General features: G+C 41.4%; 2 protein-coding genes across 3 annotated transcripts in view; one reads left to right on the top strand and one right to left on the bottom strand.

Annotated features, from left to right (window-relative positions):
- Positions 1-2431: 2431 nt before the first annotated feature.
- fancf (FA complementation group F) lies at positions 2432-9031 on the bottom strand. Its single transcript, XM_084060337.1, has 4 exons — positions 8742-9031; positions 4881-5101; positions 3865-4224; positions 2432-2902 (listed from the first exon to the last, which is right to left on the bottom strand). The coding sequence occupies exons 1-4, from the start codon at positions 8879-8881 to the stop codon at positions 2523-2525; spliced, it is 1101 nt and encodes a 366-aa protein (XP_083916463.1). The 5' UTR covers positions 8882-9031; the 3' UTR covers positions 2432-2522.
- A 1603-nt stretch (positions 9032-10634) lies between these two features.
- Positions 10635-25517, top strand: part of gas2a (growth arrest-specific 2a) — a 41804-nt gene continuing 26921 nt past the window's right edge. For both annotated transcript variants that reach the window (XM_084059285.1, XM_084059284.1), the window contains exons 1-2: positions 10635-10747; positions 23023-23563. In XM_084059285.1, the coding sequence (XP_083915411.1) occupies positions 23047-23563 (517 nt within the window). In that variant the 5' untranslated portion in view covers positions 10635-10747; positions 23023-23046. The remainder of the gene's footprint in view (positions 10748-23022; positions 23564-25517) is intronic.

Genomic DNA, 25517 nt, shown 5'->3' with positions numbered 1-25517 from the left:
GTGTTTGTTTGTTCAGTAACCATGTTAAATAGTAGGCCTTAAGGTCCTTACACAGGGAGGCATGCGTTAATCCGACAGACCTTTTCTCCGACTATGTGGCATCCGCGTGCGGTTAGGGTTAGGGTGAGGGTTTGGTTCGGGTTTAGTATTGGAAACGTCGGAGCGCTGCGCTGTCGGAGGAATGCGCTGTCGGACTAACATACTGCACCCCTTACACACCGGGCGACACCGGCGAAAATAGCGAATATACGCAAAATTCGGACTCGTTCCGAATAATTAAAAGACGCTTTTTCGCTTCGCTTTTTCGCTTTTTCGCTCCATGTACGGAGCCATTGACTTTATAAGGTTTTTAAAAAAAACGCATTATTCGCACGAAAAAATCGCCCCGGTGTGTAACAACCTTAACACAGGGGTCTCCATGTCTCTACATATCTTTATAAAACAGAAAATAATGTGATGGAAGTGATGACACAAATAAATTAGCAGAAATTGGAACTGGAACACTATAAAAAATGAAGCTGATAAATGGGATCTCGCTCCAGATTGGATGAAATTGGAAACCCGCCTGAAAATGTATTTTCTGGAGAGACCCGTTACTGAACAAACACTCTATAGCAATGACTACTATCACAATATAGAACTTTAACTTTTTGTTTTAACCAATCAATATCACATATTACCATTTTGATGTGCATAAAACATTTTGTCCCAGATAGTCAGAATTGATCTTACCATTGATTAATGATTGACTCATTCTCTGTTAGGATTGGACACTCAAATGTTCCACCATCTTTATTGTAGTTCACTAGATGTGCCGCCATCTTTACTGTAGTTCAGACATCGTGACCTTGCAATTACCTCTCTCCGTCAGGATAGGGAGACAACAGACAAAACTTATGGATTGTAGCTTTAATGATGGCTACAGACATCATCATCGCTACACAGACATTGTTACGTTTTCAAGTATTCATGATGAAAAAATGTAACATTTTCAAACACCATTATACCATAGAACATGACAAGTAAAACTGTGATGTGATATGGCCAAGATATCAAATGACTGACACCTTTCAAATCATCTCAAAGGTTGAACAGATGTATGTAATCTACAAACCTTTCAGGCTGCGACCCCCCCCCCCCAAAAAAAAATAATCATATTTCAACCTTGGACCCCCCAAAATAATCATATCTGAACTGGGGACCCCCCACCCTGACAAGCACTTAGAATTGTAGGAGTTGAGGCATTACATTTAGTTTGACTCGGTTCCACGGATAAATATTGTGAAAATAGACGATCTACAAGCTCACAACGCCTCGCACCGCGAGGCGTTGTGAGCTTGTAGATCGGCTATTTTCTAAATGTCCACCCCTTTCTTAGATAATATTTGACAATTAGCCAATGTTTGACAATTTGTTATAGTATAGTTTGTTGATTGCCGTTGATGCAGTAATGGACTTATTATTTTTAATTTCATATTTTAGAGGTATTAATAAGGTCTTAAACGTTATTAAATTGTCACTTTATAAATGTGCAGATCCCCTGTATACACTTATACTGTATGTTGGTTTGTTTACTGTTGAGTGAGAAAACTATGTTGCCCCCGCCGACAGAGCAAGAAACATAAAGAATAAGCCAGAGATCAATCAAAGGATGACCAAGACGTCTCTAATAAAGGAATATACAGAGGAAATAGAGCGCTTGAAGCGTGACCTGGCTGCCGCTCGAGACAAGAATGGGGTGTACTTGTCCAATGAAAACTATAAGCTTATGACAGAGCAGCTCACCGCCCAGGAGGAGACGATAGCTGTCTATATGGAGCGATTCGCTGCCGCAGAGGAGGAGCTGAAGAAGGTGACGGAGCTCTTAACACCTTGGGTGCCAAAACCGTACATATACTTCTTTTCAATTACAACTGTTGAGTGCCAAAACCGTATATATACTGTTTTTGAAAAAAAAAAAAAAAAAAAAATGTTTTCTTTTTTCCTCCATAGCAACAGGAGATATCATTTTTCGAAGATTTAGACTTTAATCCACTTCCTGGTTAACTTATGACTTCAAAAGCCTGTATCTCGGCTCCTGTGTACTTTTTTTTTTACAATGTATTTTTTACTATTTTCAACTGGCTGCAACTATGGAACGGATTTCCGAATGTTTTTATTTTTTTCCCCCCGATGGTACGAGACCTCTATATAATGAATGGATGCTTTTTTTTACATGGATTTGCTCGTCGTGGAGTCTAGAGCTTTAAACAGTAAAGCGCAGTCAATGGGGAGAATGCTGGCACCCAACGTAAGTTGTTATGAAAAATGCTGGCACCCCATGTGTTAACTGACACCCACAGCCAACTGGAGCAGTGCACTGTCCAGTGCCCCTCCCCCCCCCCCCCCAAAAAAAAAAGAAAATCATGCGGGGGACCCCCTGGGTGTCCTGACCCACAGTTTGGGAACCCCTATATGACATATATATTAAGTTAATTATTATAATGTGTATACATTATATACAGTATTATGAACCATAAGAGTCATGTTTTCATGTCAGACAGCAGGTCAGTCCAGACGCTCAGACCTCTGACGTCAAAGTCTCCGTCAGAAACCTTCAGACGCTCCAGGTCTTCCGTCACAGAGTCTCTGAGTGACGGACAGGCCTCTGACAACACGGTCTGGAGGCGCCGGGTCAGCGTCTTAAAGGACATCCTGGTGTCCGCCGCGTCGTCAGGAAGCCACCGGGCTTGGCTGAGGTCGTAGGTCATGTGTGAAGCCCAGGTCTTCAGAAGGTCGACGTAAGGAACCCGGAGGTTCTGATGTCGTTGGAACAGCTCAGACAGGCGTCCGCTGGACAGCGTCAAACACATCTGCTGCATCAGGACCTGGTTCCTCTGCAACCAGGTCAACAGGACATCCTCTGGGGAAGAAGAAGACATATTCGGTTTTAATTTGGTCGACTAAAACTATGACGAAAAATGTGCGTCGTCGACTACCTTTTTTCACTGATGAAAACTAAATAAAAATTAAATATAAACTAAATATAAACTAAATATAAACTAAATATAAACTAAGCTATGATGACTAAAACTATGACTAAATATATTGACAATTTAGTCAACAAATAAAAACTAGACTAAGATGTTAGTGAGGGACTCTAGTGGAGAAGAGATCCAGTAGAACTAAAAGACAAGTCATTTTATGCTTGGCTGTGTGTGGGTGTCACGCTCCGAAAATAGCAGATCTACAAGCTCACATTAAAAGGGATAGTTCACCCCCAGAATGACTTTTTTCTATGGATTAGTCACCCATGGAGACTTGAATTCATGGATATTTTTTTGTTTTTGTCTCATTCCTAAAACAATAATTTGATGACCGGCAGCGGTTCCGGTAGGAGACACAAAGAGTCTCCTTTATTGCATCTCCTACCGGAACCGCTGCCTACCGGTCCGCTGGTCATCAAATTATTGTCTTAGGAATGAGACAAAAACTAACAAATATCCATGAATTCAAGTCTCCATGGGGTGACTAATCCATACAAAAATGGTGTGATTTTTTTGTGTGTGTGAACTATCCCTTTTAAAGGTTTGGTTTAAAGTTTAAGCCAATCTCTTGTAGATCAGCTATTTCCGGCACAGAGCTTAGTATAAATTAGGCATTGCAACGCCATCAAGACCCCAAAAATACATAGTTGTCGAATTAAATCAACTGTACATTCAGTTGACTAAAATCTGATGATATTTAGTCTAAGACGACACTATAACTAAAACATTTCAGGTGACTAAATCATGACTAAAACTAAAATAATTTTATTCAAAAGACTAATGACTAAAAAATACATCAAAATGTGCTGCCAGAATTAACAGTGGTACGTGTCCTTACCTGCATTGTCCTGCCTCCTGGTGGTCAGGAGGAGAGCTGCAGCGATGACCCGACAGACGTGGTCCGGTGGCGGGCATGTTGGCGCTGCCACCATGGAGTCTAGGAGCTGCTCCGCCATGATGCCCGCTGGGCCATGCCCCTGCAGGAGGAGGAGGGCGTCCAGCCTCTCCATCAGCATCTCAGCCTGGACCTCAGCCTCAGCACCACCAGAGGACCACCATGATGTAGAGAGACCATCAGAGACTGGACCAGGTGTGCTGCTGCTGACCACAGCGCTCAGGACTCTGCACGCCGATTTATACTGGACGACACGCAGGCAGTGACCGCTACCGTCCTCCTCCTCGCTACCGTCCAAACCACCTGCCGGATAGAGAGCCATGGTAAGAGCCATATGAGCCATGTTGTTTCTCATTTGATGACGTCGCTGCAGGGCTTGGTCAAGGCCAGCTTGCCAAGGTATTTAACAAGGTCTGTAATCAAGGGCAGGTGTTGCTGATGGGAGGCAAACAGTGTTTTGACTGTGTTTCATGAGAGCTGGTGGTCTGTATCCTATGCGTTTGACTGTTTATTTATTTATGTATTTATTTGTATGCTGATGTGACAGATCGGCTAAAGATAATATATCTTTTGTTGATGAACTCAAAAGACACGTTTGGGACATTGGTTATTGAGCTCACGTCTGATCTTTCATCCCTGGCCGTCGGCAACCACGTGGTGCTAAAGTACAGGACTTAGGCATTACAGTCATAGCCTTTTTTGTGTGTGTTTTTTCCTAATAAAAGTTTTTTGGTTGTTACTTTTTTCTCCTCCCCCGCATATAAAGCGTCTTTGGGTACTTAGAAAAGCACTATATAAATGTAAGATATTTGTATTGTAGCAATGGCTGTTATATCATGATATAGAGCTACTTAACACTTATTTTAACAAAAGAGAATCTCAAAACGGCACCTTTTAAAACTATAACTGAAATTGAAAAGACAATAAAAATTTAAGTACAAATTCAAACCTATACTAACCTTGATGAGGAGGAGCAGGAGAAGGAGGTTCAAACAGCATCTTCAGTACGGTTGTGGGCGTGGCGGGGTTCTGCAGCATCCTCTGAACCAACAGGTCCTGACAGCGGGACAGGTCCAACAGGGCTATGTCCTCGTACCCTTCAAAGTTGTCCCGTAGACGTTGGTTGGCGTCCCGGAGCGTCTTCTCCAGGACCCTGCAGATGGCTGGGTGTGTGTGGAACCTGTGGAGGGAAAGTAAGTAAGTCAAATGAGCTTTTTACCCCCTTTTTCTCCCCAATTTAGTCGTTATGCCAATTAATTCCTCTCCACACACATTAGTGTGTTGTCACTGCTGTTGTATCCTACTGACTCGCCTACCAGGGAGGAGCCCCCACCGAGACATCCTTCTTCTCCCGCCCAACACTCCCTGCTGACAGGTGCCGCCCCCCCCAGCCCGTAGGAGCAGTGTTGATTTAGTCTAGTTTTAGTCGACTAACTATAAGATTATAGTCGACTAAATCTACAGTTGATTTAGTGGACTAAAATGGATTTTGGCGGTGCCTTGATGGCATCGTAATGGCTATAATTTTACACTTGGTTGCATGCTGAAAATAGCAGATCTACAAGCTCACAACGCGTTGAGCTTGTAGATCTGCTATTTTCAGAGCGCAACACCCGAGCTCAACCAAACATAACATGACTTGTCTTTTAGTTCTGCTGGATCTCTTCTCCACTAGTCCCTCACTAACATTTTAGCCTAGTTTTTATTTGTTGACGAAATTGTCAATATATTTAGTCTTAGTTTTAGTCATCATAGCTTAGTTTTTATTTAGTTTTCGTCAGTGATAAAAGGTAGTCGACCAACATTTTCGTCATAGTTTTTAGTCGACGAAATCAACACTGCGTAGGAGTACATGCAGTGATTATTATCACCCTCCTCCTCCTCATCCACGGCCAGCCTCCCTCCCCAGAACACGGGCCAATTGTGTTCGTATAGACGCTCCACAAAGCCGGATGCACCACGATGGAATCGAACCCACAACCTCCGTGGTGGTGGGCAGGGTCTTTACCACTGCACCACCCAGGTGCTAGTTTAAGCACAGAAGAGGATAACAATAACATCAAAAGACAGAATTAAAATAATTGCCATAGAACCAATATGAGTTAAAAGGAAATCATTCACAATACAGCATTGGTTCTCAAAGTGGGGTCCGGGGACCCCCAGGGGTCCTTCGGGGGGTACCAGGGGGTCCCCAGCTAAATTATCTAATAAAGCGCCACAACCCTTTTATCCATATTTTATACTTTGGCTATTCAAAAATATCAGATCTACAAGCTCATAGCGCGGCACCGAGTGCCGCACTATGAGCTTGTAGATCTGCTATTTTTGAAAAATTGTGAAAATGTGAGCAAATCTTTGAATATATATATTTTTTAAAGTGAACATTTGTAACTCAAATCTTTGAATATATATATATTTTTAAAGTGAACATTTGTAACTCAAATCTTTGCTTCTGGGGGGTCCCTGGTAAATATTTTGAGACGGGGGTCCGCAGCCAAATATATATATCATTTTGGGGGGTCCTTGACATGAAAAGGTTTGAGAACCACTGCACTACAGGACATGTCACAACTCACAACACAAAGTATAAATACATAGTGTATGCAGGTGACTGACCATGGAGGGCTCTGTATGTGACAAGAATCTCGTATCTCGATTCTACAATGGACGGAGAGCCGGTGCAACAAGGAGGCCAGAATTGTTTATTAGGATCCTCAATGACTTTTGCCATGACAAAAAGCTAATCTAGAATGGGATTTGTGTGGCAACATCTCCTGGACCGGGTCAGTAGCCCTACAATTACATTACACTACAGTCATTTAGCAGATGCTTTTATCCAAAGGGACTTACAATAAGTGCATTCAACATAGGTAGGAAACGAAAACTACTAATCACCAGAAGTTGTAAGTGCATTTTCTGCAAAAACAAGCAACCAAGAGTATACCTAACGCTGAGGTAAAAGTGCAATATATCAGCTACCTATTTCCTTAAACAGATAAGACAAAATAGCTAAATCAAATGAGCAGGAGCTAAAACAAATAATTGTATCGACTAAACAAGGTCCAATAAAACAATACAACAATAAAACAAGCGTTCGTACAACTAGTTAACAACAAGTAGGCCAGGCAAAGAGGAAGGGTAGTGAGTGGGAGTGGATGACAGCACGAAGAGATGTAGTGTAGAGAGAGAAAAGAAGAGGACCCAGAACCGAGCATTGGGGAACCCCAGTAGTGAGTCTGTGTGGTTCTGACACAGATCCTCTCAGCATCACCTGGTAGGAGCGACCCGTCAGGTAGGATGCAAGCAGGGAGAGTGCAGAGCCTGAGACACCCATCCCCTCAAGGGTGGAGAGGAGGATCTGATGGTTCACTGTGTGGAACGCTGCAGACAGGTCCAGGAGTATCAGGACAGAGGAGAGAGAGTTCGCTCTAGCGGCATGCAGCGACTCCGTCACTGCCAGGAGGGCAGTCTCGGTCGAGTGACCCACTTTGAACCCAGACTCCAGGAGGGGTCCAGGAGGTAACAGGTTGTTCTGGTGGAGGTACGAGGACAGTTGTTTGAACACAGCACGTTCGAGAGTTTTAGATAGGAAGGATAGAAGGGAAACCGGTCTGTAGTTCTTGATCTCAGAGGGGTCAAGTGTCGGTTTCTTCAGGAGGGGGGTGACTCTGGCAGTCTTGAGCAGAGGGAAAGTCTACAATGGCTCTGATATTACATTTCATATATTCCATATACTCACAGCCATAGATAGATCACCCCCATGCCCTCCCACGCAGCAGACTCATCATTACAAGTTGTAGTACTGTGTGTGTGTGTGTGTGTGTGTGTGTGTGTGTGTGTGTGTGTGTGTGTGTGTGTGTGTGTGTGTGTGTGTATTCACCCATAAATTAATTGCTGTGACTTGGTTATTATTGTCATCTAGTTTTATCATCTAGTTTTATATCCATTTGAAAGCATGAAAGCATTTAGTCAAAATATCTGCACTTCCCCATGAGATCCACAGGTCCATTTGGTAGGTGTGGGGTAGTAATTGTTGACACCTGTCTGTTGAGTGCCCCATACAGCCCTATGAGCTCAGTGCTCACTGGAGGAATAATGTGGTCCGTGTGAATGTTTTCTGTCACAACCTTCAAATGGATATGAAATATGACAATATCTGACCACAAGTTGCAGCAATTAATTATTGGGTGAGTACAACTTGGGAAATGACGATAATCGTCATTATCGTTTATTATCGTGATAAAAAACGCTCACAATAATAGGCTCTATGCACAGCAGCCATATTATCACTTCCTTCACAGGTGTTACCAATGTTACTAATGAAGGCTCTGTTCCATTTAGTGTAGTACAGTGGTTTCCACGACCCCATTTGGTTCCATTTGTACACTCTCAGAGTTATACACCTGTAAGTAGCTCCAAAAAATAACCTGTAAGCGACCATTTGGAAGCCCATGAGGGTCCCTGGACCCCAACTGTAGACCCACTGGTGTAACAGAGTGTTTCCAGTGAGCCAACATGCAACAACATCAGCACCATGACTCTGTTTGACCAGAATGGAACAGAGCCTTCATTAGTATCATTGGTAACACCTGTGAATGTCTTTATAATATGGCTGCTGTGAATAGAGCCTATTGTATCGCAGAGATTTTAATCTATCGTGAAATTGTCCTCCGTCATACACTAGGATGAATTAGCTTTTGTTGAGCTGCAAATTCCGTACAACTTAAACCTTCTCAGGCTACCTGTGGTGGATGTGTTTAAAGGGGGGGTTACCAGGCTACCTGTGGTGGATGTGTTTAAATGGGGGGTTACCAGGCTACCTGTGGTGGATGTGTTGGCAGTAGCGGCTCCAGCTCGTCGCTCTGCGGGCCTGCAGGTCGCTCCAGGCGGACACAGAACTGGTCCTGGACACGGCGAGCAGCTCCACGGTGCGGCGGACGTTGCCCAACACCGCCTCCATGCGGCGCTATCACTCTCTCTAAAAAGTACTTTAAAGTACATTAAAGCACGCTAAAGGATACACGCCCGGCGTCTTTTAACATTATAGAATTACAAAGGTACTCATTTAAACTCTTTGTCTTGTTGTTCAACAGAAACATGCATTTGTTTACTTCCCCCTCTGCCGGTGCGCGCATGCGTCGTTATAGCCACGGAACACACGACGCTCGTCCGTCACGAGCGTCATGGCTGAACTTCAACCTGGTGTTTTTACTTTATCCATTTACAACCCGTACATCTACATACACGTTTACATTTCAAATATAAAGTGCTGACCCCATGGCCAAGGATGTTATAATTATTTACGGGTCCTCAAAGGTACCCGTATATTCCGTATTGTTCAATAACAAAGAATTTTAATCCGATCGGTGGCCATTTTCTATGAAAATGGACGAATTTCCTCCATGTGCTTTTAACTACGTGACCCTAACGGTTGGGAGATGTACTGCACTCTGATACATTATAACTCTATGAAGAAATAGCCACCAATCGGATTACATGTATTTTTTTAATGAACAATTCGAAAGATACGGGTACTTATACCCACCCGAAGTGAATTTTAACATAAGTAAACATGAGGTAAACACTTTATATTTGAAATGTAAACGTTTATGTAGATGTACGGGCTGTAAATGGAGCAAATGCAAACACCAGGTCGAAGTTTCGTCATGACTGTCATGATATGACATTCATGTTTCAGGGCTGGCGGCGCGGTGAGGGCGGTGCGTGCGGGGAGAAACAAAATAACAGACCTACAAGCTATCACCGGGTCACCGCCTGATGTGTTGATAGCTTGTAGATCTATTCATTTTTTGCAGCTTTCTTCTAACAAGGTTCCATCAAAATAAAATCGTATCTAACGCAACTTTTTGACTTGTGAGTTGTGATGAACAAACTGCATTATTTATTGTATTAACATATTTGTCTATGTTAAAGTAATACAAATATGGATGTCATTAGTTCAATAATAATATAAACACCGATAAAAAGCCTTAAAAGTGTTAGAAAGTAGCAAAACATAAACACTCAACTGTAATTGAGTTTTTAGTAGGTGAATGAAAACCAACGGAATTATTATCGATCAGGAAAAGGGGAAACGTTGAAGGAAACGATTAAAAACGACCTTTATTTGACCTTTAACTAAGTTTGTTGCAGAAACAAGAATGTATTGGAATGGAGATGAAAAGCTGAACTTATGGTACATTTATTTATACAAAAAAAAATGTTACAATAAGGTGCTGTACAATAAATAATCTAAACTAAAAACCTGAACAAGTAGCTACGACACGGTGTCGCTGCCGAAACCGAACACCATATATAATGTGGCCAGATATTATTATAATAATAATAACAATAACAATAATAATTCATGCTATATATATATACACGCTTTTCTAAATACACAAAGTCACTTTTACAAAACCAAACAAATGAAAGCAACTTTATTAGGAAAAAAACTAGTTAAAAGGATAAAAAACGAAACAAAAATGTTAAATACGGAGCTGGAGTTCAACCCAATATCCCTCCTCCCACCAGTAGAGAGAGCCAGACAGAGTATCAGTCAGACAGACAGACAGACAGACAGACAGACAGACAGACAGACAGACAGTGTGTCAGTCAGACAGACAGACAGACAGACAGACAGACAGACAGTGTTTGACAGACAGACAGACAGACAGACAGACAGACAGACAGACAGTGTGTCAGTCAGACAGACAGGCTGCAGGTCTCTCTCACAGAGCAGACCAGATGCTCCCCGCTGTGAGAAGAGAAGGATCATGGATGGAGGATCAGAGAACATCAGATAACATCACATCTCTATCACAGGGTGAGTAACAACTACAGATCACACTTTAATGCTGTTATTACAGCCTATATTGAAGGGGATCAATCGATCGATCTATATAGATCGATCAAGCTGCTCTCTAGCCTCAGTGTTACCACACATCTGTCTGTTGTGTTTACTTTTTTTGGAAACACTGGTGATTGAGTCTAGTTGTAATATCTGATGTTGTTATGGCTTTTCTATACGTATAGTGTTTTTATGTTGTGTGTTTTTAATGGACCCCTAAAATAAAGTTGATTGATAGATCGAGCCATATCGATTATTGGCATCAAGAAAGAAGCGCTGTTATTGCTTCATTTGCTTTGTATTATTGCATTGCTTTGCAATCCTCAGCGTGTTTATTGTAATAAATCATATTAATAATATTTGCCTATAAATAGTAGCTGAGTAAATGATTCTGGAGTTTTGAGCGCTGTAGCTTTTTACCCCCGAGCTCTTATAACTTCGATGTGAGACACTGTCGCTTGCCGAAAAAAAACACCGTGAGCTTGCAGATCTGCGTTTTTTTTTTCTCCGGCGAGAGACACTGCTCGATCCGTGCGAGTGTAGGCTACAGTAAACGCTTAAAGTGTGAACAACAAGAAAAGCTCCCAGCCTTTCTTCATTCTGCTGTCTGTGGCATACAGACACACTATAATAAACCCACTGTTCTGCCCTTTATATCAGCTGAAAGTCATTCAACGACACTTTAATTGAATTCATATGAAGGAATGTGACTTTAATGACTTTAAAATAGCTGTGTGTGTGTGTGTGTGTGTGTGTGTGTGTGTGTGTGTGTGTGCGCGCGTGTGCGTGCGTGTGTGTGGGCGGCTGGATTGTCTTTGACTAAACTTTGATCTTTGTTTTGTAGTCTGATTTTTTATTTTAACCCACAACTTTGAATTGCTGTTGCAGATGTTAATGCACACACACACACACACACACACACACACACACACACACACACACACACACACACACACACACACACACACAAATATATACAGTATATATACAGCCTATAAATGTAAACATTTATATGACAGAAAGTCATATAATATAGTCTAAAATAGTCTACCATATGATATTCAGACAGAACACCATATTAATTATACACATAAATGTGACAGTATGGCTTATTCCATATGTTGGTCATTTAGAGCAGTCAGTGGTTCTCAAACCTTTTCATGTCTATGGGCTTGTAGATCTGCTATTATTGAATAGCCAAAGTATAAAATATGGTTAATAATTTGGTTGAAATGATTGTGAGGCTATTGACTCATTTTGCTGGGGGACCCCCTGGTATCCACTACAATTATTTGAAAACTTAGTTACTAGTGACTTTGCAGATATAAATGATTACATTATAAAACATACATTAATCACTTTAGCCCTATTTTATACCTAGGCTATTTGAAAATAGCCGATCTACAAGCTCACGACTTGTCTGAGTAGTTGTGAGCTTGTAGATCTGCTATTTTCAAACATTTAAGAACTTTTACTTTTGGTACTTTAAGTGCATTTTGATACCAATACCTTTGTACTTTTACTCAAGTAAATTTAGAATTCAGGACTTTTACTTGTGTTTACCTTGCTTACTGTAAGTCACTCTGATAAATGTCTACATTGCATTATAACAGAAGAAGTGATTTATAGAACGCTCCCCCAGTCAGTCCAGACAAGCGTTCAGTAAAGCAGCATGAGATCATTGACTCTCTGCTGTTTTCATTGTTATTGGAATGTAATCTGAGACCTCGCATAGTTTCTTACTGTATGAATCAGTTAAGAAAAGAAAGAAAAATCTTTCTTCCATATTGGAGGAACATTTAGTTTTCATTTCATAGGTTCTGGAACACCGTTCTCTATTCATATAGTACACAGTGGTGTAAAGTAACTAAGTACATGTACTCAAGTACTGTACTTAAGAACGATTTTGAGGTATTTATTTTTACTTGCACTTTTTACTCCAATACAATTATTTAAAATCTTGAGTTACTAGTTACTTTGTAGATTTGGATTTTTAGAAAACATGCATTACCACTTCAGCCCTATATATATATATACATACATATACACGCACGCACGCACGCACGCACACACACACACACACACACACACACACACACACACACACATATACATACATACATACTGTACATTGGCTATATGAAAATGGCCGATCTACAAGCTTGTAGATCTGCCATTTTCAAAAGTTGTTTTATACATTTTGAAAACACGTGAAATGGGACATTCTGCGTGATGAGTATACTTTCGACTTTTGGTGCTTCAAGTATATTTTGATGCCAATACCTTTGTACTGTCACTCAAGTAAATGTTGAATACGGGACTTTTACTTGTAACAGAGTATTTCTACATTGTGGAATTGATCATTTTACTTGTAAAAAATAAAAAATAATAGTACTCTTCCCAACACTGCATACAGTACTGTATGCCGTGTTCGGAAAGGAACTCACATTTTACGGTCTGTACTCTGTATGTATACAGAGTACAGAAGGTATCACTGTGAGCGATATACTGTAGAAACTAGAAACATGTTGGATTTCAGGCCAAGTCAAGTCAGCCCCTCAGATCACCTTACAGTAGAGAAAGCTCTCAGTGTTCTTTTAACTCTGAGAGTGTTCAAATGGACCCGGGAGGGTCCATTTGAACACTGTCAGAGTTAAAAGAACACTGAGAACTGTTACAGTGTGCTCTGTGGGGTAATGAAAGGTACACAGAGGGCTCCTTGTTGTTCGCTAATTGACGTGACACAGCCCTGAAACAGTTCCCATCAACACACCACACATATACACACAGCCAGGACCTGCAGGCATATTACTGCTCTATTTAGAATATAATTTATCTATCTGCTAGGACTCCTTTATTCATATATTTATCTACCAGGACCTGCAGGCATATTACTGCTCTATTTTAGAATATCATTTATCTATCTGCTAGGAAGACTGCTTTATGTATTCATATATTTATCTATCTGCTAGGAAGACTGCTTTATGTATTCATATATTTATCTATCTGCTAGGGGCACTGTCCCTCTGAGTATCTTAAATCACAATCACAATGATATTTGCTTCTATACGCTTCTTCTACTCAGAGCCGTCCCAAACTAGCAACCAGTTTGTTGGAATTAGGCGGGTCATGAGGGCTTAAGGCCGAGAAGTAGCCCTAGTGGAATCACTTTGTTTTGGAAGGTCTGAAGCTTTCTTTTTAGTGAATTCTGCTGAGTTCAGATTGAACTGGGGGGCCTCCTCAACTTGCGTCTTTGACTTGGCGGGGGGGGGGGGGGGGGGGGTCAGAGGATTCTATCAAGGTGTTCAAGGAGTTAAACTATGTTCACTGGTATTTTGACGAAAGGAGTTATTTTAAGTTAGTTTAGAGTTCAAAACCTCTGTGTGTTTTGGAAGGTCGTTCCACATTTTGGTGGCAGCATAGAATGCATTTTTACCAGTGGTGTAAAGTAACTAGTACAAGTACATTTACTCAAGCACTGTACTTAAGTACAATTTTGAGGTATATTTTACCTTACTGGAGTACTTCCAATTTTCAGTACTTGTACTTCTACTCCACTACACCTCAGAGGCAACCTTACTCCACTACAAGTATTTGAAAACTTTAGTTACTAGTTACTTTGCAGATATAAATTATGATATTATGAAACATACATTAACCACTTTAGGCCTATTTTATACCTAGGCTATTTGAAAATAGCAGACCTACAAGCTCACAACGTGTCGCATCGCAACGTGCTGTGAGCTTGCACATCTCCTATTTTCAAACATTTTAGTACATTTGGTACTTTAAGTATATTTTGATGCCAATACTTTTGTACTTTTACACTTAGTAAAAGTACTATGTGTAGTAGTAACATTTTGAACACAGGCCTACTTGTAACAGAGTATTTCTATATTGTGGTATTGCTACTTTTACTTAAGTAAAATACCTGAGTAATTCTTCCACCCACTGGTAAGAAGAAGAAAGAAAAAGAACACAGGTCTGTTAGCAGAGTGTTGACAGACTGCAGGAGGTCAGAGGTCAGCATAGTGAGAACCACAGCCAACTGGACACCATGTGTCTGTCTGTGTGTTTAATCACATGATATGAGACAGACAGACAGACCACCTGAGTTCTGTTCATTAACCACACCAGCCCCAGCAGTGTCCAGTGGTGGAAGAAGTACAGATATTGTTTTCTTAAAGAGGTGGTGTCATGGTTTGGCACTTTGTCTGTCTTTCATGTGTCTATGAGGTTGATAGAACTTCATTAAGCCCCCTGGTGGTGCTTTTATGGTGTTTTATGTCTTCTCTGACTATTTTGAGTTTCTTCCTGGAGGCTGAAACCTTGAGGGTCAAACGTGCCAATAAAAAAACAGCGCTTTAATGACGCAGTAGAAATATACCCTCCCCCTCATTATCAGGTGTGGGCATGAGGAGGAAGAGGGACTAGGACAGGAGGCGGAGGGACTGGTTCAGGTGGGAGGTGCTAAGATGAGAACATGGTATACTTAATGAACAGGAGGTGTGTCCAGTCCACATAAAAACATAATTTTGACACTTTCTGTACACATTTTTGAAAAAAATCTTCCTCCTAGTATATAACCATAATACCTGATGATCATGTTTTAGGGGGGATCACTGAAAATCACGGCACCCCGTCTTTAAGTAAAAGTAGCAATACCACAATGCAAAAGTACTCTGTTACAGGTAAAAGGCCTGTCTTCAAAATGTTACTTGAGTAAAAGTACAAAAGTGTTGGCATCAAAATATACTTAAAGTACCAAAAGCAAAAGTGCTAATGTTTGAAAATAGCAGATCTACAAGCTCACAACTTACTGTCTGTAACTGACAAGTTACTTACTGTAACTTCCAGACAGTGTGCAGGACCTCTTTCTTTGATATTTGATATCAAAGACAGATAGAGGAGGTGAGACAGATAGAGGAGGGTAAGACAGAGAGAGGAGAGTAAGACAGAGAGAGGAGGGTAAGACAGAGAGAGGAGGGTAAGACAGACAGACAGACAGACAGACAGATCGAGGAGGGTCAGACAGACAGACAGACAGACAGACAGACAGACAGACAGACAGACAGACAGACAGACAGACAGACAGACAGACAGATAGAGGAGGTGAGACAGACAGAGGAGGGTAAGACAGATAGAGGAGGGTGAGACAGAGAGGCTTGTCCTGTCTGGCCTCTGGTAGATGTGGGAATGTAACAGCTGTGTGTCAGTGAGGTCCATGTTCACACAACCAGGACATGTTGTTTTCACTGAGATAAGGCCGTGTTCCTCAAACTTCTTCATGTCAACGACACACAAAACCTATGTATGTATGCATGTATTTATTTATTTGGCCAAGGCACGGACCACCCAAATACCGCTCAGAGTAAGCACTGTATTGTGATAGTAATCATTGTTATAGAGTGTGTGTTCAGTAACAGTGTTAAATAGCTCTATATTGTGATAGTAATCATTACTATAGAGTGTTTGTTCAGTAACAGTGTTAAATAGCTCTATATTGTGATAGTAATCATTACTATAGAGTGTTTGTACAGTAACAGTGTTAAATAGCTCTATATTGTGATAGTAATCATTACTATAGAGTGTTTGTTCAGTAACAGTGTTAAATAGCTCTATCTTGTGATAGTAATCATTACTATAGAGTGTTTGTTCAGTAACAGTGTTAAATAGCTCTATATTGTGATAGTAATCATTACTTTAGAGTGTTTGTTCAGTAACAGGGGTCTCCCAGCTCTTTATTAAACAGAAAATAAATGTTCAGGTAGGTGACAAAATGTCAGCCAATCAGGAGAGAGTAGCCATTTATCAGCTTAATTTGTTTTATAGGGTTCCAGTTCCAATAGTGTCTGCTCATTTCTTTGTGTCATCACTTCTAGTTTAACTTGTTTAATCTGTATCCTGACTGAGTTCTCTCTCTTGATTGGATAAAATTGGTATCCCGACCCGAAAATGCATTTTCTGTTTAATAAAGATCTGGAGCGACATGGAGACATGTTTTTAAGAGCCAGCGTTTCATATCAATAATGACACAGACAACGATTCATTGAATTTGTTGAGTGGCCACTTATTATTACAAATAACATAGAGATTACAACAACTGCAGTATATGGAAAATAATAAACAAAACAAAGAGAATCCGGCAAAAATATAGAAAACCCTTAGTTCCCAAAGTTTTAGGTTTTTGTTCTCCTTGGGGCCCTTTTATCTGATAGTGTTTGGTTTGGTCCTACCACACAATCCGTGAGGGAGGGGAATCACCATCAGTGTCCAGAATCTGAATATCGGTTAGCTCGCCACCCAGTATGAACTGGGAATCTATAGACCAATTATTTGTTTACTAACATTGAGACCGGATGCACAGGTGATTGTTTCACGCAATCAATTCACAACCTGTTGTTTCGGGGTGCGCTGGTTTCAGTGCAACCCAACCCCCTCTTGTGTGTTGGCTAGTGAGGCGTGTCCTAGCGAGACCTGACAGAATGGGTTTCATTGCGCGCATACTGGTTGCACGCATACTGGTTCTTATCAGTGTTACGTCTGTTAAGGGGTCTATAGATCTGGGGGATCGTTGAAGTTGGATCGTTGGCAGGGGCCGATTTATGTCCGCGCGCACGGGCGGCCAGTGCGCTTTTTTTTTTTTTCTGGGTTTGTTACCTTTTTGTTTTTGTTACTTTAATGCGGTTAATTTGGTACAAAAACTTTTTTTTTGTGATGAGTTTGTGATGGGTGCTCGTCATTTCTCCTGGGTGCTTTAGCCCCGAGGCACCCACAGTATATCGGCGCCCTTGATCGTTTGGTACGGAGTGAATGGAAGGGAAACGCTGTCCTCTTCTCCACGTGAAGCACTCCAGGAGTAGATGAAGGGAATCTGATCACCCAATAATAAAACCTGACCTATAGTAGATCAGACGAGACCCAATAGCCTGTGTTATTCACACACACTGTGTAGTTTTCAAAATCCCCATGAAATATCAATAATGAACACTTTTTAACTTGTATTAATTAGCTTAATCATGTTCTGCAGACAGACCCCGCCTTAAGAAGCCGTGGTGGTGAAGGTCTCCTTGCATCAGTGTTCATTTTGACAGCAAATTTTGATTAAGTCTTAGTCTTTTGAATAACGCACCATTTAGTTTTAGTCCTTCTTTAGTCTTCTGAAAATATTTAGTCTTAGTCTAGTCGACTAAATATCAAAAACCTTAGTCTTTTAGTCTTAGTCTTAGTCCAAAACAATTACACTGCAGCATATTCTGCTTTAGTCTTAGTCTTAGTCCTTTGAATAACACACCATTTAGTTTTAGTCCTATTTTAGTCTTCTGAAATTGTTTAGTCTTAGTCTTAGTCTAGTCGAATAAATATCAAAAACCTTAGTCTTTTAGTATTAGTCTTAGTCGACAAAATTAACACTGCCCTGCATGGGGGTCCAGTCAGTGTTTGCACCCTGGTGTGACAGACAGGGTGTGTTAGGTTATAGGGTGGGTTATCAGGGCTCAGTGGACCACAGGCCCTGGGTTTGTGCAGCCATCCTTGAACACTCAGATGACGTGGTAAAGGTCACATTCTTTACATTTTGACACAGAGTCCATCAGTATCAACACACAGTTCTATCTGCGAGTGAAACGGAGTTATGGGCGGGGCTAATGTTCTCACCCACACTTAACCCATTAAAGGAGCATTTCACCCCTAGAAGAACTTACAGTCACTCAATGTTAATAATATTTGTAGTAGATAACAGTAGCAAAATTTTAAATTTGCACCCTATGGCCAGAAACATATAGAAGTCTGTGTGTTTGACTGGGGTTTGACTGGACTGCTGCATTACTACATTGACCATAATGCTTTGGGGCACTGCCCTTCCTTGTCGGGAGGGGAGGCTGCATAGGGGTGTGGTCTACATTGTAGTCAGGAAATAAGGTGAGATAAAGAGACTATGAGTCAAATGACTCATAGTGTCTAAGGATATGGATAAAAATCTGAAAATACAGATAAAACACAAAAAACACACCAGGATCATGTTAATGGGTCCTAGACCTAGATAAGAATAGGGGTTTGATGCAAAATCGGTGAAATGTCCCTTTAAGACCGGGAACTCATCTCTGTCATTTTAGATTTCTTTGGCAATTCAAAAGTAGCAGATCCACAACGCGACGCGAAACAATGTGTTTCTTGCGCGTAGCTCTGCTACTTTTGCTGTTTTTTTTATATTTGAATCCAGAGAAGTAACACTTTTGAACGTGAGGTTTCCACTCGACAGAGACGATATACTGCTTTGTAACGATAATTTAGTGAAAATAGACGATCTACCATCTCACAAGGCGTCCCATCGCGATGTGTTGCGAGCTTGGAGGTCTCTCCTGCTATCTAACTATATAAATGGCGAGCAACTTCCGTGCCCTCGGTGTCCACACCCCACAGCTCTGTTATCGACTAAACACAACACCGTCACACCACATGTCGCCAACACTGTCGCCACGGCGGGCGGCCTGAATTTACGTTTCGCGTAGGGCACCTGCCATGCCTCACTACACCGTTCCCACCTCGCAACATAATTAATTCTACTCACCAAATGTCGGACACAACGGAAGTGGAAGCAGCTTCCTACCGCTTACCGTGCGTACCACCGAGGCCAACACAACACGACGGCCCGCCATTGAAAATCCCCAAAACAACAAGAGCACGTTGCTCTGCTCTGCTCCACACACCAGGCTAGGTTCATGACACCAAAGGATTAGCCAGTGATGTCATCATTACTGGTCAACACACCAGGCTAGGTTCATGACAGCAAAGGATTCGACAGTGATGTCATCATTATGCAACCCGGAAGTACACATCGCCGGCATTGGGATGCCAGGTTGGGATGCCACGCCAGAAACAAGCAAGAACCTGCATGATTTTTTTTTTTGATTTTTTTTTTTTTTTTTTTTTTTTACCGTTTGGAGATTTTCATCCGACGACTTTGGCGCGGACCACCAGGGGGTCCGCGGACCCCCTGAAACATAAAAAATATTATTTCTTCCCAATTTTTTTCTCAATTTTTTAACTTTTACATTACAACTTTTTTTTTTTTTTTTTTTTTTCCCAAATGTTCATCCCATATATACACGCGCCCACGCTGGGCCCCGTGCGCGGCTGGGGGTTTCGGGCGGCCGTAGGCCGCCCGGACCTCTAGTTTCTAATATTGTAGAATGGGAAAAAAAAGGAAAGAAATATTTTTGATAAATCTTTGCCCTAAATTACGTTTAAGCAGATCTACAAGTTCACATTGTGATGCATTGTGAGCTTGTAAATTGGCTATGTGTATATATAATACTGACCTTAAGAATACTGCATACTGATGCAGTATTCACTGATCCTGTCATGTTGGCTTATAGCAAGAACCATTGGAGAGATGATTGGATGAGCTGGGAGTTGGGTGCTGGCATTCAGACATTTGATTGGACAATGTGCTGGGTCTTAGGTAGGGGTGGGACGATATATCGATATCGCGATATATCGCGATACTTCCTCCCGCGATAAATAATCGATATACTGCCGAAAAATATCGATATTATTTTTCTTTTTGTGATACGTTTTTTTTCTGACTCTATTTGTGTGATGATGATTTTGAACTGTTTGGTGCTATTTTATGTGTTTATGAATTGAATACAAGGACTATCGTGATATCATAGGTGAAATTTCATGCAATATATCGTGATATCGCAATATATCGAATATCGTGATATTATTGTTATCGAGGGCCTAATATCGCCACAGATATCGTATCGTGAGATACCCATATCGTCCCACCCCTAGTCTTAGGTGCTGGCTTTATTGCATGAGGTGGGAGTTGGGTGCTGGCTTCCAGACAGCTGATTGGATGAGGTGTGGGCTGGATTCTAATCCAGATCAGGCTTCCAGGTCCTTTCATCACACAGACGTCTCTCTGTATGAGGCCTGGCAGGAAGAACTAGGCTGAATGTTACTGTAACCCACACCTCTGTGAATCTGAGAGATCCAGATTCCTCTGACATTCTCCCTCTGTCCACCTCTCTCTACCTCTCTCTCTACCTCTCTCTCTACCTCTCTCTACCTCTCTCTCTACCTCTCTCTCTACCTCTCTCTACCTCTCTCTCTACCTCTCTCTCTACCTCTCTCTCTACCTCTCTCTCTACCTCTATCTCTACCTCTCTCTCTACCTCTCTCTCTACCTCTCTCTACTTTTTTACATTCAACAACCCCCAGGTCTTATTATGCATTAAGTCACGGACCCCCATTTCCATTTGATACAATGTTCTCTGGAGTGGACCCCCATCAACACTGTACCAAATGGACCCGTAACGGATCCATTTGGTTCCATTTTGTACACACTCAGAGTTACAGACCCCAGAAGAATCGAGAGGGTTTAATGTGTCACTTAGCATGTAAGGACCCCAACGGAAAAAAGTCCGCAAGGACTTGTTTGGTCGGACTTTTTAGACAAAAGTATTATAAATGTAACTTGTTTTACATTATTTTTCCTCCCCCAGGTCCTGTGCCATCGTGGATTGTGTGCCTGTAACCAAAGATGGTTAATTTATTAGTTTACTGGTGTTATAGATCTATGTTTACTGGTGCTAGCCCCTGTGAGAGTGTGTTGCTGGGACAGAGAAAGGTCGATAATGAAGTTGATTTTCTCCTGATGTGTCTCTGAAAAAAGACATTTAGTATGAAAATCTAGTAAAATATTGTGTGTCTTGTGGCGATCAGGTCCAATGTTTAGTTCAGTGACAGAATGGTTCATAAGCTGTGTTCACGCCCCCTCCATTCCATTGGAATGAATAGACTCCAACCTGCTTCCTGTCTTCTAAAAAGGCATCCGCCTACTTCACACAGATACGGGAAGTAGACCGGAGATGGCAGGTCTTTCTATAGTTTTGTCTTCATGGCTGTAGCTGTGTTGCAGGGTGCTGATTGGAGATGTAATCAGGAGAAGGGGAGACACCTGGCCACTGTCTCCCACAGTATAAATCAACGGCCTTGTCTGCTGTCCTCTTCCTTCTGTCCACCTGGGCCTCACAGAGAGCATTTGTGTTTCTCTTTAGTTTGCATTGGTTGGCAGTATGCCTGCTCTATTGTTATCATTTTTGGTCAAATTACTTTGCTTTTGTAAATAAAACCACTCTTAGTTAAAACAGCACTATGTGACTTCCCCCTTCTACCCGGGATTTGAACCCGGTTTCCATGCTCAAGTGCTGAACTTGTTAACCATTGAGCCAATAGAGCCTGCTTGGTCAGGGGATTAAGTTATATTGGACCCCACGCTGAGAAACAGTGCTGTACGAAGCTCAGCAGAGAATATATTCATGTATTCACTGTGTTGACAGACTGAGACGTTCTTCAATTCACTCGTTTATTCATATATTCATTGTTGATAGAATGTATTACTCACTGTACCACATTAACCCTAGCATCACTGTTCTTGACATGTCACTGTAGGCCAATATTCAGTGAAAAAAAAGGCAACAATTTGGCGAAAATAGCTGATCTACAAGCTCACACAATGCAAGCAATTGCATGCATGCAATATTCATCATGATTTGAGTGCGGGGGGATCTCATTTTAAATAAGCCATTGTGCTTTTATGAGCGATCCAGTTTAGAGGACCTATGATTGTGAATTGTACTTCCCTGTACTGTTTCCATGTCTTTCTAAATAAAGTGCTTCAATCAATCAATCAAGCTTGTAGATCGCTGAGATTTGGTGTAGAGGGGAAAGAATGGAGGAAGCCAACATAGACCCCTGGGGGACCCCGTTCAACGAAGGGTTTAAGTGGTTAATATTTACTGTGGACAGTCTGTCCATACTGTACAGTATATGCATTGATAATATGTTTATTCATGCTCATGAGGGGCCGTATAGGACATCATTCATTCTGCCACTCTCACACACATACATCCTCCTTCCACATTCATATTATTTTCACATGTATGTGTGTATGTGTGCGACAGTGCGTGCGTGCATGTACGTTGCACTCATGTACATACATACATACATACATACATACATACATACATACATACATACATACATACGTCATGTGTATTTATTTATGTATGCATGCATGCATTGTACGTTGCACTCATGCTAACTTACTTATTACATGCGGTTGACTTGAATACGACTTGATATATTAATGGCACAAAGCCTCCAAAAGCCTCCTGTTATCACACAGTGCTCCAGAGTGAACTCAGACTGATGTGACTGACCCTCTGTCATTCTCCACACAGAGTGAGACCAGCATCAGCAGAACCATGTGCAGCTCTCCCAGTCCCATGCAGCAGCAGCAGAAGAAGAAGATGGGTCCTGGTGCTGAAGACATGCAGCACAGATGCAAATCCTCTCCAGGTCTGACAGACATGCATCAGAGATGCAGCTCTTCTCCAGGGCCCGCAGACTTGCAGCGGCAGAAGTGCAGCTCCTCTCCGGGGCCCACAGACTTGCAGCAGCAGAGATGCAGTTCTTCTCCAGGGCCCACAGACATGCAGCAGAGATGCAGTTCTTCTCCAGGGCCCACAGACATGCAGCAGAGATGCAGTTCTTCTCCAGGGCCCACAGACATGCAGCAGAGATGCAGTTCTTCTCCAGGGCCCACAGACATGCAGCAGTGTTCCAGCTCTTCTCCAGGGCCCACAGACATGCAGCAGAAGTGCATCTCCTCTCCAGGGCTGACAGACATGCAGCAGTACAGCCAGTGGCTGACCAGCAGGCATGAGGCCAGCCTGCTGCCCATGAAGGAAGACCTGGCCCTGTGGCTCAACAGCATGCTAGGTGAGCACTTGACTCACTGCTCCTCTAGGGTGCATCAGGCCGTTGACAAAGGTCCTCCATTTCACTCGGTTTTTAATCTGTGCTTTTCTTCAACTCCCTGGTTGAGGCTGCTCTTGGACATTTCTGCCTCAGTACTTCTTCTCCAGCTGTTCCTGAGGCAACCTCGTTTCCTATTCCCTTGGGGTTTCCATTTCATGGTGGGTGATGTTTGTAGCGTTTTCTGAGGGTGTGGCCAATCCAACTTCACTTTCTCTTTCCAATTTGTAAGTCAATGGGATCCTGACTAGTTCTAGATGAACTGACTAGTTCTAGATGAACTGACTGACTAGTTCTAGATGAACTGACTAGTTCTAGATGAACTGACTAGTTCTAGATGAACTGACTTGTTCTAGATGAACTGACTAGTTCTAGATGAACTGACTAGTTCTAGATGAACTGACTAGTTCTAGATGAACTGACTTGTTCTAGATGAACTGACTTGTTCTAGATGAACTGACTAGTTCTAGATGAACTGACTAGTTCTAGATGAACTGACTTGTTCTAGATGAACTGACTAGTTCTAGATGAACTGACTTGTTCTAGATGAACTGACTAGTTCTAGATGAACTGACTAGTTCTAGGTGAGCACTATACTAAATCTATTTGGCTTATATGTTTACCATATGAAACCTGGTGTCCATATTTTGGGCATGACATTAGCGTAACAAATTGCACATTTTCTAAGTTAGACCGGAGCCCGTTGGGCGCCAGCCTACTCAGGAACGAGTATGTAAGACAGGTTCATATCACAGTATGTAAGACAGTTAATATGACAGTATGTAAGACAGTTAATATGACAGTATGTAAGACAGTTAATATGACAGTATGTAAGACAGGTTCATATGACAGTATGTAAGACAGTTAATATGACAGTATGTAAGACAGTTAATATGACAGTATGTAAGACAGGTTCATATGACAGTATGTAAGACAGGTTCTTATGAAAGTATGTAAGACAGGTTCATATGACAGTATGTAAGACAGTTAATATGACAGTATGTAAGACAGTTAATATGACAGTATGTAAGACAGTTAATATGACAGTATGTAAGACAGGTTCATATGACAGTATGTAAGACAGGTTCTTATGAAAGTATGTAAGACAGGTTCATATGACAGTATGTAAGACAGGTTCATATGACAGTATGTAAGACAGTTAATATGACAGTATGTAAGACAGTTAATATGACAGTATGTAAGACAGGTTCATATGACAGTATGTAAGACAGGTTCTTATGAAAGTATGTAAGACAGGTTCATATGACAGTATGTAAGACAGGTTCTTATGAAAGTATGTAAGACAGGTTCATATGACAGTATGTAAAACAGGTTCATATGACAGTATGTAAGACAGGTTCATATGACAGTATGTAAAACAGGTTCATATGACAGTATGTAAGACAGTTAATATGACAGTATGTAAGACAGGTTCATATGACAGTATGTAAAACAGGTTCATATGACAGTATGTAAAACAGGTTCATATGACAGTATGTAAGACAGGTTCATATGACAGTATGTAAAACAGGTTCATATGACAGTATGTAAGACAGGTTCATATGACAGTATGTAAGACAGGTTCATATGACAGTATGTAAGACAGGTTCATATGACAGTATGTAAAACAGGTTCATATGACAGTATGTAAAACAGGTTCATATGACAGTATGTAAGACAGGTTCATATGACAGTATGTAAAACAGGTTCATATGACAGTATGTAAGACAGGTTCATATGACAGTATGTAAGACAGGTTCATATGACAGTATGTAAAACAGGTTCATATGACAGTATGTAAGACAGGTTCATATGACAGTATGTAAGACAGGTTCATATGACAGTATGTAAGACAGGTTCATATGACAGTATGTAAGACAGGTTCATATGACAGTATGTAAGACAGGTTCATATGACA

Source organism: Gymnoscopelus microlampas, assembly GCF_963454915.1.
Source record: "Gymnoscopelus microlampas genome assembly, chromosome: 6".
NCBI lineage: Eukaryota > Metazoa > Chordata > Actinopteri > Myctophiformes > Myctophidae > Gymnoscopelus > Gymnoscopelus microlampas.
This window is presented reverse-complemented; position numbering and strand designations above follow the sequence as displayed.